This window comes from Carassius auratus, linkage group LG28B (genome assembly GCF_003368295.1).
Source record: "Carassius auratus strain Wakin linkage group LG28B, ASM336829v1, whole genome shotgun sequence".
Lineage (NCBI taxonomy): Eukaryota > Metazoa > Chordata > Actinopteri > Cypriniformes > Cyprinidae > Carassius > Carassius auratus.
The window spans coordinates 3,251,087-3,263,657 of NC_039293.1; the positions used below are offsets into that span (position 1 = coordinate 3,251,087).

The following is a 12,571-nucleotide window of genomic DNA, read 5'->3' on the forward strand; positions in this document are numbered from 1 at the left end:
TTGTATCATGAAAAGCAGCAAACGTCTGAGCAGGCGAGTCTTTCAGAAGATCACTGCATTTCATCTCAGTTGTATTTAAACTCTCAATCACTGATTCTATCTTAATGATAAGATCCATGCGGATGTCTTTATGAAGTTTTGAAGCTCTTTTGTTAAGCTTGTTAAGAGGGAAAAGCCAAACTCTCAGTGGAATCGTCTGCTCTTGATTATCTTTCAGCAGTTCTGGAAGATCAGTGAAAACTTTCAAAGCATCTTCAAAAGACGCTGGGTTAGATGGCAGCTGAAAGTCGCCATAAAATGTACATGTGAATTTTTTGACTGCAGTTTTCTGACTGTGATCCATATTTAGATTAGCATTTGCATCTATTGAAACAGCACCCTGCAGTTTCTTAAGAGCCACTTTTACTTCTCCTTCTACTTTGCTTTTGTCCTCATCTGAAGAAACTTCTCTGTCAAACACAAAGCAGGCGTCTGCTCCATATAGGATTGCTGTCACCACATGGGTGGCTATATCAAGATCATCATCAGCCATATCTCTAAAAGGCAAATAGTTCAAAGTCAATTCTTCAAATCGGCTTGTTGAATGATAATGTAGCGTAAGTCTCTGCTGTTTGAAAGATGTTTTTGTGTCTCTTAGATACTTTGCTGCTCCACTAACATGGATGAGATCACCTAAAAAACTCAGTTTAAGTCCACCATCAATATTTAGCAATTTCGATTTGTCCTGAAAGGAGTCTGAAGCTGTGACATTGAATGCTGTATTAATTTGAGGACAAGTGTAAATATTCTGCTGCAGTTGCTCTTTATTCCAAAGTCTGATTCCTGTAAAAAGAAAAAGGTGCTTTAACGTTCAACATTGAATTTATTAGAAAAAACATTTCTCATCTATAAACTCTGCAGGTTACTGAAGTTACTGATTCAGTGAAGTTAAAGAAAGCCAGTGAAAGTACTTAATTAGCTGTTTTGAATCCCTTGTCAGAAGAAACATTGGAGCAACAGAAAAGGACAGCAGCTTGTAAGTGTTTTGCCTCGTTATCTCATTAGACTACTGTGTGATCGTCGTTGCTTGGAAAGTTTGGTTTAAATACTGTGTATCTTACACTGGTAAATAGGTGCTGAATTGGCCCTTGGTTTTGTATTTGCCTATCATGGGACTGCCCAGTTTCGGTCTGCAGCCCTCGTGTGAAGACGCGACTCTACCTGCGTGACTTTTTTTTCTCCCCTTTCTTTACTTTTGGTATAGCTTGTTCTCAAATACTTATTTAAGTCACTTGTAGTAACTATGTGCTTTCAGATCTCTATTATCACTACTAACACTTGGTGAGCACGCAATGTACGTCGAAGGAAGGCCTATACGACAAATCTATGGTCTGTCCCTCGGACCTCTACTACTATGCTCTCTTTTCCAGTTGGTCTCTGGAACTGCCAGTCTGCTGTTAACAAAGCAGACTTAATTTCTTCTATTGCTACTCAACCTCATGGCACTGACTGAGACTTGGATCAAACCTGAAGACATTGCCACTCCCACAGCCCTCTAAAATAATTTCACTTGTTCCCACACTCCTTGTATGACTGGGAGGGTTGTAGGTACTGGTCTCCTTATATCAATAGAATGGAAATTTGATATTCAACCATTACCTACAGGTAACGGTTCATTTGAATCACATGCCATTACTGTAACCCACCCTGTTAAAATCCACTTTGTGGTCATTTATCGTCCCCCAGGTCAATTAGGAAACTTCTTGGAGGAATTGAATGTGCTGCTATCAAACTTTCCTGAAAATGGTACTCCTCTGGTACTGCTTGGTGACTTCAACATCCACCTAGATAAACCCCAGGCTGCTGACTTCCACACTCTGCTCACCTCATTTGATCTCAAGCGAGTGTCTACTACAGCGACTCACAAATCAGGCAACTGGACTTCATCTACACGCACTGTTGCTCCGTGGACACTCTTCAGTTGCTCCACTACACACCTCAGACCACTTCCTCATTACTGCTAACCTAGCAGTTACTTCTGAAGTGGCACACACTCCAATGCAGTTCACTTTCGACAGAACCTACGTTCACTCTCTCCATCTCGCCTATCTTCTGTGGTTTCATCCTCACTTCTTTCACTCTCTCAGTTTTCAGCTCTGGACACAAAAAGTGCTACGGACACTCTTTGCTCCACTCTAACCTCTTGCTTGGACAATTTTTGCCCACTGTCGTCTAGACCAGCACACACCACCCCATCTTCCCCCTGGCTGTCTGAGGTTCTCAGTGAACATCGCTCTAAACTCGGGGCTGCAGAGAGGAAATGGCATAAATCAAGAATCTCTACCGACCTCAGTGTGAGTCCTCTCTTCCTTCGCTGCAAATGTCTTCACTGCTAAAACATACTACTACCACAACAAAATGAACAACTGTTGTGATGCTTGGACACTCTTCAAAACGTTCTCTTCTCTTCTTATTCCGCCTCTACCTCCTCCTCCATTGACTCTTACAGCTGAGGACTTTGCAGTTTTCTTCACAAAAAGACAAGAACCATCAGTGACCAATTCTCCACACCGCAGACTGAGGATAACTTCACAATGACCAATGCACACTCTCTCTCCTCCTTCTCTCCACTCTCAGAGATGGACGTTTGCAAACTTATCCTGTCCAATCATCCTACTGCTTGTCCACTTGATCCTGAATACTGAAGCCCTGCGACTGGCAAGACGGACTTCAAAATCCTCAGTACTCATCTTACTGGACCTGTCTGCTGCTTTTGACACCATTAATCACCAGATTCTCCTGTCCATCCTCAGAAAGATGGGCATCTCTGGAACTGCACTCCTGTGTTTTAAGTCCTACCACTCCGATAGATCCTTAAGCGTCTTTTGGAGGGGTGATGTTTCTAAGTCACAAGATCTTGCTACTGGGGTTCCTTAAGGCTCAGTACTTGGACCACTTCTCTTTTCTATCTACATGACATCATTAGGATCTGTCATGCAGAAGCATAGCTTTTTTTGTCACTGCTATGCTGATGACACCCAACTCTAGTTCTCATTCCAACCAGATCACCTGATAGTAGCTGCTCACATTTCAGCTTGTCTGGGTGACATTTCCAGCTGGATGAATGACCATCACCTTCAGCTCAATCTTACTAAGACAGAACTCCTGGTGGTTCCAGCAAACCCATCATTTAATCACAACTTCTCTATACAGCTGGGTTCTTCAACCATAACTCCTTCCAGGACAGGTGATGGATCATCAGTTAAGCTTCACAGACCGTATTGCTACAACGACCCAGTCCTGCAGATTTGCCTTATACAACATTAGGAAGATTAGACCCTTCCTTTCAGAGCAAGCCACCCAACTTCTCCTCTCCACATCAGGTTACACTGGCTACCAGTAGCCGCTCGTATCAAATTCAAGGTACTGATGCTTGCCTACAAGACGACCACTGGCAGAGCACCAACATAACTAAACTCACTAGTTCAATCTTATGTGCCCTCAATAAGTTGGCACTCTGCAAGTGAATGATGCCTTGTGGTGCCATCCCAAAGAAGTTCACAAACACTCTCATGGACCTTTTCCTGGACTGTGCCCAGCTGGTGGAATGACCACCCAATCTCCATTCATACAGCTGAGTCTTTACTCATTTTCAAGAAACGTCTGAAAACTAATCTTTTTCTCCAGCACTTAACCAACTAATACTAGCACTTTTCATTCTTTCTTTTCCTGTCTTTCATATAAAAAAACCCTGGAGATAAAAACAATCTAATTAAGTCATGTGGTACTATATTTATATCATGTAAAAAGGGTTTCCAGATTTTATAAAATAATTCACCCCTGCTTCTCACTGAATATGTGATCTTTCTCTACAGGTACACAGCTGCAAATCTCCGACAACCACAATCCATTTGGCACATCAGTGTCTGTTTTCCATTTTAAAGCAATACATTTTTTAGCTATTATTAACAACATTTCAGTAAGCTTAATAGCTTGTCTATTTCGGAGGTTAGAGTTGGTAAAATTGCCTAATAAACATAATCTCTGGATCCATTGGAAAGTAAATTTCACAGATTGTGAAATACTATCACATACTTGTACCCAGAACACCTTAACCTTAGGACACAATCAGGTGGAATGCAAAATGCCCCCCCCCCCACTCTGTGCCACATTTGAAGCAGTGGGGTCAAATACAGTTGTTAAATGTATGTAATCTAGGTGGAGTGTAGTGACGCAGGTGTAAAAATGTCACGCTGTCTGGTCTCTGTTTCCCTGAGTCTCCACTAGTGTTCTCACTTCCCCATAGGCACCTCACCATAGGAACTACAATTCCCATAAAGCCTTGTCCCTTCATCACAGTAATTGTACTCCTGTTAATTGCACTCAGGTGTCTTTACTTGATAGTCATTATCCTGCCTATATTAACCAGTCTTTTTCTGTTGTCTTCATGTAGTCCTTTCTGTCACCCAGTTTCCTCGCCTTCCGAGTTTCCTCGTCTTCCGAGTTCTAGTTCTAGTTCCTGTTTCCAGTTCGATTCCTGTTCCTGTCCCTAGTGTTTGTTCGTTTTGGATTGATTTCTGGTTTTGACCCTGCTTGTTGGATTCTGATTTGGATTACCCATTAAACCACACTGTGCTTGGATCTCTCATCTCCTGTGTTTCCCTGGGTCTCTGATCGGAACAGAAGGACTCCATCAATGTCGAGATCCAGCGGTGTGGGACTTCATACCTGTTCCCCAGTCAGTATGGTGGAACAAAGGGCAAGATATGTCAAATTGACCACCCTCCACCAAGAAGGCAATGAGGTGGGTGCTATGGCACAAGTGTTCTGGACCCTGGCGGATGGTATGGGATATAATGATGCGGCCCTAAAAGACATTTTCACGACCGGTCTGGATGACCCGGTGCCTCGTATGGAAATGGATCATTTGGATGCTTTTCATTTCTGGGATTTCATGTTCTACCTACAACATCGGCTTCCGCAGGATACCCCAGCCACTCCTGTCTCTCCCGGTGGGATGGCCGATTCTAGACTGGGGTCTACAAACAGAAGGACCACCAGCCCAGTGCCACAACACAAGGTGGTCGCCAGCCCAGCGCCACAGCACAAGGTGGTCGCCAGTCCAGCGTCACGGCGCAAGATGGCCACCAGCCCAGCACCACAGCACAAGTTGGCCGCCGGCCCAGCACCACTGCCCAAGATGGCTGCCAGTCCAGAGTCATGGCACAAGATGGCCGCTTGTCCAGCGCCTCTGCACAAGATGGCAGTCACAGTTGACCCCCTCCAGAGTCGAGTCAGGTTCTCGTTGACCCTCCAGAGTCAAGTCAGGCTCCTGTTGACCCTCCAGAGTCAACTCAGGTTCCCGTTGACCCTCCAGAGTCGAGTCAGGTGCCCGTTGATTTTCCAGAGTTGAGTCAGGTGCTCGTGAACCTTCCAGAGTTGAGTCAGATGCTCGTGGACCCTCCAGAATCAACGCAAGTCACCGTCGACCTTCCAGAGTCAGGGTTAGTCACCGTTGACCTTCCAGAGTCATGGCTAGTTCCTGTTGACCTTCCAGAGTCGAGTCAGGTACTCGTGGACCCTCCAGAGTCAGGGTTAGTCACCATCGACCTTCCTGAGCCAGGGCTAGTCACCATTGACCTTCCAGAGCCAGGACTAGTCACCATTGACCTTCCAGAGTCAGGGCTAGTCTCCGTTGACCTTCCAGAGTCAAGTCAAGTCACTGGTGATCTTCAAGGACAGAGTCAAGTCACTGGTGATCTTTAAGGACAGAGTCAAGTCACTGGTGATCTTTAAGGACAGAGTCAAGTCACTGGTGATCTTCAGGGACAGAGTCAAGTCACTGGTGATCTTCAGGGACAGAGTCAAGTCACCAGTGATCTTCAAGGACAGAGTCAAGGCACCGGTGATCTTCAGGGACAGAGTCAAATCACCGGTGATCTTCAAGGACCGAGTCAAGTCACCGGGGTTCTTCATGGGAGAATTCAAGTCACCAGTGATCTTCATGAACAAAGGCAAGTCACCAATGATCTTCATGAACAAGGAAACACCATGGGAGTATCAAATTCTCGTCATTTCTCTGTGGAACTACTAGAGCCTCTCCACGTCTCTGATGAACTACCAGAGCCTCCCCACGTTTCTGCTAAATTATCAGAGCCTCTCCACATCTCTGATGAACTACCAGAGACTCCCCACGTTTCTGCTAAATTATCAGAGCCTCTCCACATCTTTGATGAACTACCAGAGTCTCTCCACATATCTGAGGATCTACCAGAGTCTCTCCTTGCTTCTGCGGAACTTCCAGAGACTCTCACGTCTCAGTTGAACTCTCTGAGCACCCAACTGATCCTGCTGTGGCCACGGAGGCTACCCTTAACTTGTTCATGTTTTTTGTTTCAGACATGCCCAACCAGACTTATCCTCCTGTTTATTCGGCCACATGGAGGTGGTGGTCTTCGGCCCTGGGGGGCGTCGGTTTCGGCCGCACGGATGTGGTGGTCTTCTGCTCCACCCTGGGGGGCGTCTGGTTCAGACGCTCAGATGTGGTGGTCTTCTGCTCCGCCCTGGGGGCGTCTGGTTCGCCCGCACGGATGTGGTGGTCTTCTGCTCCGCCCTGGGGGGCGTCTGGTTCGGACGCACGGATGTGGAGGCACCTGAATTCCTCTGGTCTTGTCCTGTCATTACAGTAATTGCACTCCTATTAATTGCACCAGGTGCAGTCACTTTATTGTCACTAGCCTCCCTATAAATACCAGTCTTTTCCTGTTGTTTGTATGTAGTCCTTACCCTTCATGTTTCCAGCATTCTCGTTCCCCGAGATTCTTCCCAGTCTGCTTGTCCTCCGAGTCCTCTCGTTTCCCGAGTTCCCTTTCCTGTTCCTTTCTTTTTGTTTGTTTATTTTGGACTGTCTTTTTGGTGTTGACCTTTGCCTGGTCCTGACTACGATTTGGATTACCCTATAATAAAGACATCTGCAATTGGATCTCTCGCTCTCCCTGTGTCTCTCTGGATACACGATCGTCACAATATCTTAACATTTTTGTTTTGATGACACATAGGTAGCAATCTATTCCCGGTAAAGGTGTTTTAGGGGAAAGAAAACTATCCTGTCCCATCAGAGACCGCAGTTTATACCAAGTCTGAACTAAATGTACAATCATGGGATTATTAGTTCTTGTTTTAATCAGTTTGTTATCCCATGTATATAAAATATTGGCACGATATTCTTCTTTTATCTCAGATTTTTCCATATTAAGCCAAGAGGGAAAGGGGGTGTTAGCAAACATCTGAGCTAAGTACCTGGATTGGGCTGCCCAATAATACATCTTAAAGGTTTATAGAGATTCTTTAAGTTACCATATACCTGAATACCCAAATAATTAATTCCAGTAGGAGAGCACTTAAAGGAAAAGTCGTCCAGTGCAGTGTAGTCGAACCCTGATAATGGCAAAATGACACTCTTGTCAATATTAACTTAATATCCAGAGAAAGTGCTATATAATTGTTACACATTCTGTGGATTCAACAAAGAGTCTATAGGGTCAGTTATAAATAAAAGAATATCATCTGCAAATAATGATATTTTCTGCATTTCAGGACCAATTACTGTACAAAGCCCTTTATATCAGGGTTGCATCTAATAGCCTCAGCTAGAGGTTCGATAGCCAGTGCAAAGAGAGCTGGGCTTAGGGGGCATCCGTTCCTACATTCTCTGTACAAGGGAAATGTAGCAGAAGTGATTCCATTAGTAACTATTTTTGCTTTAGGGGATTTATGATGTGAATAAATTAGGTCAATATATGCAGCTCCAAATCCAATTTTTTTAAGCACTTCAAAAAGATATGACCACTCGACGCGCACCATGCTGGCGCTATATGGCTGCCGTCGCATCATCCAGGTGGATGCTGCACACTGGTGGTGGATGAGGAGATACCCCCTGTCTATGTAAAGCGCTTTGAGTGCCTAGAAAAAGCGCTATATAAATGTAAGGAATTATTATTAACTCAGAGGCAGAAAAAGGTTGATCCAGATTAAGCATGTCTTCCTCTGAAAGACATGGTAAGTGAATTGAGGATAAGGAAGAATCCATTTGTGTACTATCTGTACTTGCCTGAGAAGTATACAACTCTATGTAATATTGCTTAAATGCATCATTAATTTCTCCACAGGAATGTATGTTTCCATGTTACCTGTATTTATAGCATATATTGTTAATTTCTGTTCATCACGTTTTAATTGCCAGGCCAAAACTTTATGAGCTTTCTCGCCAAGCTCATAATAATGCTGATTAGAACCAGTGTTAATTTTGACACTAAATTTTAATTTAGTTTTAGTCTTAGTCTTTTGACTATAATTCTTTTTAGTTTTAGTCAAGTTTTAGTCATCTGATTTGTTTTAATTTTAGTCTTACTTTAGTCGACTAAAATTGCTTGGTATTTTAGTCGACTAAAATAAGACTAAAATCAATAACAGATTTACTAGACAATTTTTTACAGCTGGTATAGGAAACAAACTTAACCAAAATATATAAAACACAAATTCAACTTTATTTCAACACAACTGTGTCTTTATTTCGATTCAAAAGCTTTTATGCAGCAACAAACACTGTCATGATAATGTAAACAATAACTAGCTGCCAATTGACCATCAATAAAAGAAAAATAACGTTAGGTCCAGGACCTTAAAGCTTACAGCTGAGCTGAACAAGGAGTGCATACATTTAAAGTAAATATTTAATAAGTTGGCAGCTAGGTGGATAAAAAAAGTAACAAGATTTTATAAGGTATTCATTTGTCTAGCAATATTGTATGTTTTAAATACTACAATATTGCTAGATTTGTATGTATAATGATAGGATGTGAACATTCACGTTTCACATGACTAATATAGAAATATTTGTGATATTGTCAACAAGTAGAACATTATAAAATATACTAAACATTAGTATTAATCAAATGTATTTATCATAATATTACGTATTAGTATTGTGCTCGCATCTAATTTGAAGAAGGGGCTATTTTACAGTACTTTTCAGTTCGTAATATTTAATGCTACAACATCTACGCACTGCACTATTCCAATTTTGCTTAGCTCAATAAACAAAAGAACATCGTTGTAAAATTACATTTGAGAAAATGTCCGGGTGGCTCGTCTGTAAATGTCTTTTCAAATTGGTTGTGTTCTTGCCACGAATGAGCGCTCTGCGTGCTTTACACTTTGTTTTGTTTTGTTCGTCGTCAAACGTGAAGTGAGCTGTGGACATTTTGTCGCTCTTTTAGACAGTAGGGACTTTAAGCAACAGCTGCGAATGGAACGGCTACAGCGACCGGAAGTTTGCCGTCACACCGCTGTAGCCAAGAACGTAAAAGTCACTAAGCAACGGTAAAACAGAACAGCGCAACGCAGCATTAATTCATTTATTGAGATCCAAAAAAATATATAATTTAAAAAAGCAAGAGAAGGATTGCTTTTGGCGTTAAATGACAATCTTTTGTCAGAAGAGGAGTTTTTAATATTGTATGATGTAAATAAGTCTAAAAACATAACATTTATTTACTTAACCTCTCACGTTGTAGCGACTCCGGCAAATCAGCTGTTCTCCCGTAGTAGACCGTTAAATTAGAACGTCACAAAGTAGCAGTTAAATTCGCGCAGGCGCAATACAACGCCAGAATGGCGTTGCCGTTCCACCAGAGGCTGTTGCTTAAAGTCCCTATCACCTCTTCGAATGCCGACTTCCCGGGAGCTCATAAAAACTGAAAACCTTCGCTTCACGTCTCAATAAGTCAGGCTCTGATTGGTTCTCTTCTCTCATGCAGTCTGTTCTGTTTTGCCGGTTCTTTTGCTCATTCCTCGCATCTCTCCCGTCTGCTGATTTGATTTTCGTCACAGTCTATTTTCGTCGCGTCCTTTATTCGTTGACGATAATGTCAATCAATTTAGTCATAGTTTTAGTCTCCATCAGTGCCTTCTATTTTAGTTTTCGTTTCGTTTTCGTCAGCAAAAATATATTCGTGACGAAAATAATGACGAAAATATTTAGTCAACGAAATTAACACTGATTAGAACTAATAATAGCCCTCTCTGCCTGGTAGGTGTTCATTTAATTATACTCCGTTTTTCAATTAAGTTACTCCCTATAAGCATCCTTATTCTGATCCTTATGGTATATTTTTTCAAGTGCTAAGATTTTGGACTCTAGCTCATTCAATTTGGATTTTTTTTATTAGATTAACTCCTTAGTATATGCAATACAATGGCCCCTAAGATAAGCCGTTAAAGTGTCCCATAATATGAAGCTATTGGAACAATAAGGTCTATTCGTAGATGTTAAAATATCGATTTGTTCTCTAATACATTTTTGGAATTGCGATTGTCTAAGACGAATGGGATTTAACCTCCAACTATAAGTTCATCCTATTTTCTCTGGGATGGACAATGAAATTACAAGGGGAGAGTGGTCACTCAATAAACGAGGAAGACATTCAACCTCCATCACACAATATAAAAGTTGGGTGGATAACAAAAAAATAATCTATACAAGTGTGTGTATCATGAGGATGTGAATAAAAAAAGTAATTTCTATCTTGTGGATGTTCATCCCTCCAAACATCAGTTAGATTTAAATCTTTCATAAAAGCAGTAGTAGATTGAGCTTCTTTAGAAACAGGCAATTGTCTGGTTGAAGATCTACAAGTACATTGTCAAGACAAAAGTTAAAGTCCCCACCTACCAAGAGTGAGCCTGATGATTGAGCAATTTGAAGGAAAATATTTTGTATAAACAAGTGTTCATCAATATTTGGAGCATATATATTAGTTTAAAACATGGTCGACGCTCATAGTTTCGCGTTGCACACGGGTATCAGGTAGACTATTTGGGCAATGTTTCAGTGTTTATTTCAACATATATTAGGTGGTTTCTAGATAGCTCTCCTGGGTACGACCAACTACCTCGAGCACATCACGTGACTCCCTATTGTTCTCATTTGTAAGTCGCTTTGGATAAAAGCATCTGCTAAATGATTAAATGTAAATGTAAAGATCATGGAAGTGAAAATGTTTCTGCTTCTGAGATACTACATAATATAAAAGCATTTTCAGAAAATGCAACTTCTAACAAAAGTTGCATAAAACAGAAAAATTTAATAAAGAGAGAAATGAGGAACAAATCATTGCACACTTAGAGCATGTAGAGTAATGTATATTTGTACTATAAGTTTCCACAAACAGAAGAACACAAAATAATCCCCCCCCCCCACAATAACATATGAGAGACATAATGTTTTCTAATTTAAACTTAATTTAAATTTAAGCGTTCCTGTAGCTCAAGTGGAAGAGCATTGTTAGCAAGCAAGCAAGCGCAAGGTTAGGGGTTCGATTCCCTGGGAACAAATGATAGGTAAAAATTGTTAGTCTGAATTCACTGTAAGTCGCTTCTCCTAAATGCATACATTTTATATTTAATTTAAATTTAATTTAAACACACTCTACACTAATCTGATTTGCATTGTTTCTTGTGCTTTATAACACAACAATATACACCTCTTATTTGGCATGACATTAGACTATTTCTCCATGAGTCAAATTTTTAAGAAGTTTATTTTGTGGTACCTGGTATTAGTGCATCCTTTCTGCAGTCATATAACATGCCCAGCTGGAAGGGTCTTCCAAGAGCTGCCGTTTCTATCACATTGACTCCCACTGGATCCATACTGAAAACAATCAGATGAGAGGGGAACATCTCAGAGAGGTTACAGTTACTGTTTGTGAAGTCCCACATATTAAAAGCTGCTGACATGCCGACAAAACAAAAAGAATAAAAATAACTTTGCACTAAATGTCTTAAATGCACAGGCTGAAAAATAGCTAGCTAATGTTATTTATTTACTGATTTATATTTTAGTCTTAGAAACTCCATTTGTAAATTCATTCTAGCGTGATTCTTCACTTACCTTTTTCTGTTATACCTTCAGTTTAGCTTACTGGTGAGTTGAGTTCGTTCTGCGCTGAGATGTGAGCAGCTTTCTCTAACTGGTCAGATTCAGACTCTCTCTATATGTGTGTTCAGATAGACTCCTCCCGTTAAGGAGGGAACTTACACACATGAAAGTCATTGGTCAATTCCACATCATTAAATGTCCTATAAACATAATGAAGTGTTCATTTCTTATTTTCTTTAAATCGTTTATTTGTACTTTTCGTGGGATATAGTTAGTGTTCAGTAATCATCAGATAAGCAGAACTGAAGCTTCTCCGTTTGCAGTCAGAGGTTCTTTGTCTGTCTCATTCATGAGAGGAACATTGATCTTTCTGTCACTCACTCTATGCTAGGCTTCAAATACCTTCTTGCTGCTCAACAGTGGATCTTTTTTTTATAGCTGGCCTTTTTATAAAACTATATTGTTCGACAAAAACCTTGCTTACTATGCCTTTATCTGACCGAATTCTTCTATTCTTTAAATTACTCAAATCTTTTGTCAGTTCGATACGTATAAAACATTTTCAACATATTATTTTGTTTTCATGGCTTTTTTAAGATATGCTTTTCATCTTTAGATATATTTTTCTCTCCCCCATTGCTTGGAAACTTA

The 12,571-nt window shown here is 41.0% G+C and overlaps 1 protein-coding gene across 1 annotated transcript; it reads right to left on the minus strand.

The window, feature by feature from the left end:
- Positions 1-5: 5 nt before the first annotated feature.
- On the minus strand, positions 6-11,998 carry LOC113067536 (neoverrucotoxin subunit beta-like). The gene is made up of 4 exons (XM_026239916.1): positions 11,933-11,998; positions 11,592-11,692; positions 58-822; positions 6-25 (listed from the first exon to the last, which is right to left on the minus strand). The coding sequence occupies exons 2-4, from the start codon at positions 11,689-11,691 to the stop codon at positions 6-8; spliced, it is 885 nt and encodes a 294-aa protein (XP_026095701.1). The 5' UTR covers position 11,692; positions 11,933-11,998.
- Positions 11,999-12,571: the final 573 nt, after the last annotated feature.

Bases quoted from the DNA above. Each gene is read 5' to 3' on its own strand.
- LOC113067536 (XM_026239916.1), bottom strand. From the start codon at position 11,691: ATGGATCCAGTGGGAGTCAATGTGATAGAAACGGCAGCTCTTGGAAGA. The intron at 823-11,591 runs GTACCACAAAAT...TTCTTTTTACAG, and splicing joins AAAGGATGCACTAATACCAG to GAATCAGACTTTGGAATAAA. The intron at 26-57 runs GCAGTGATCTTC...TCGCCTGCTCAG, and splicing joins AAATACAACTGAGATGAAAT to ACGTTTGCTGCTTTTCATGA.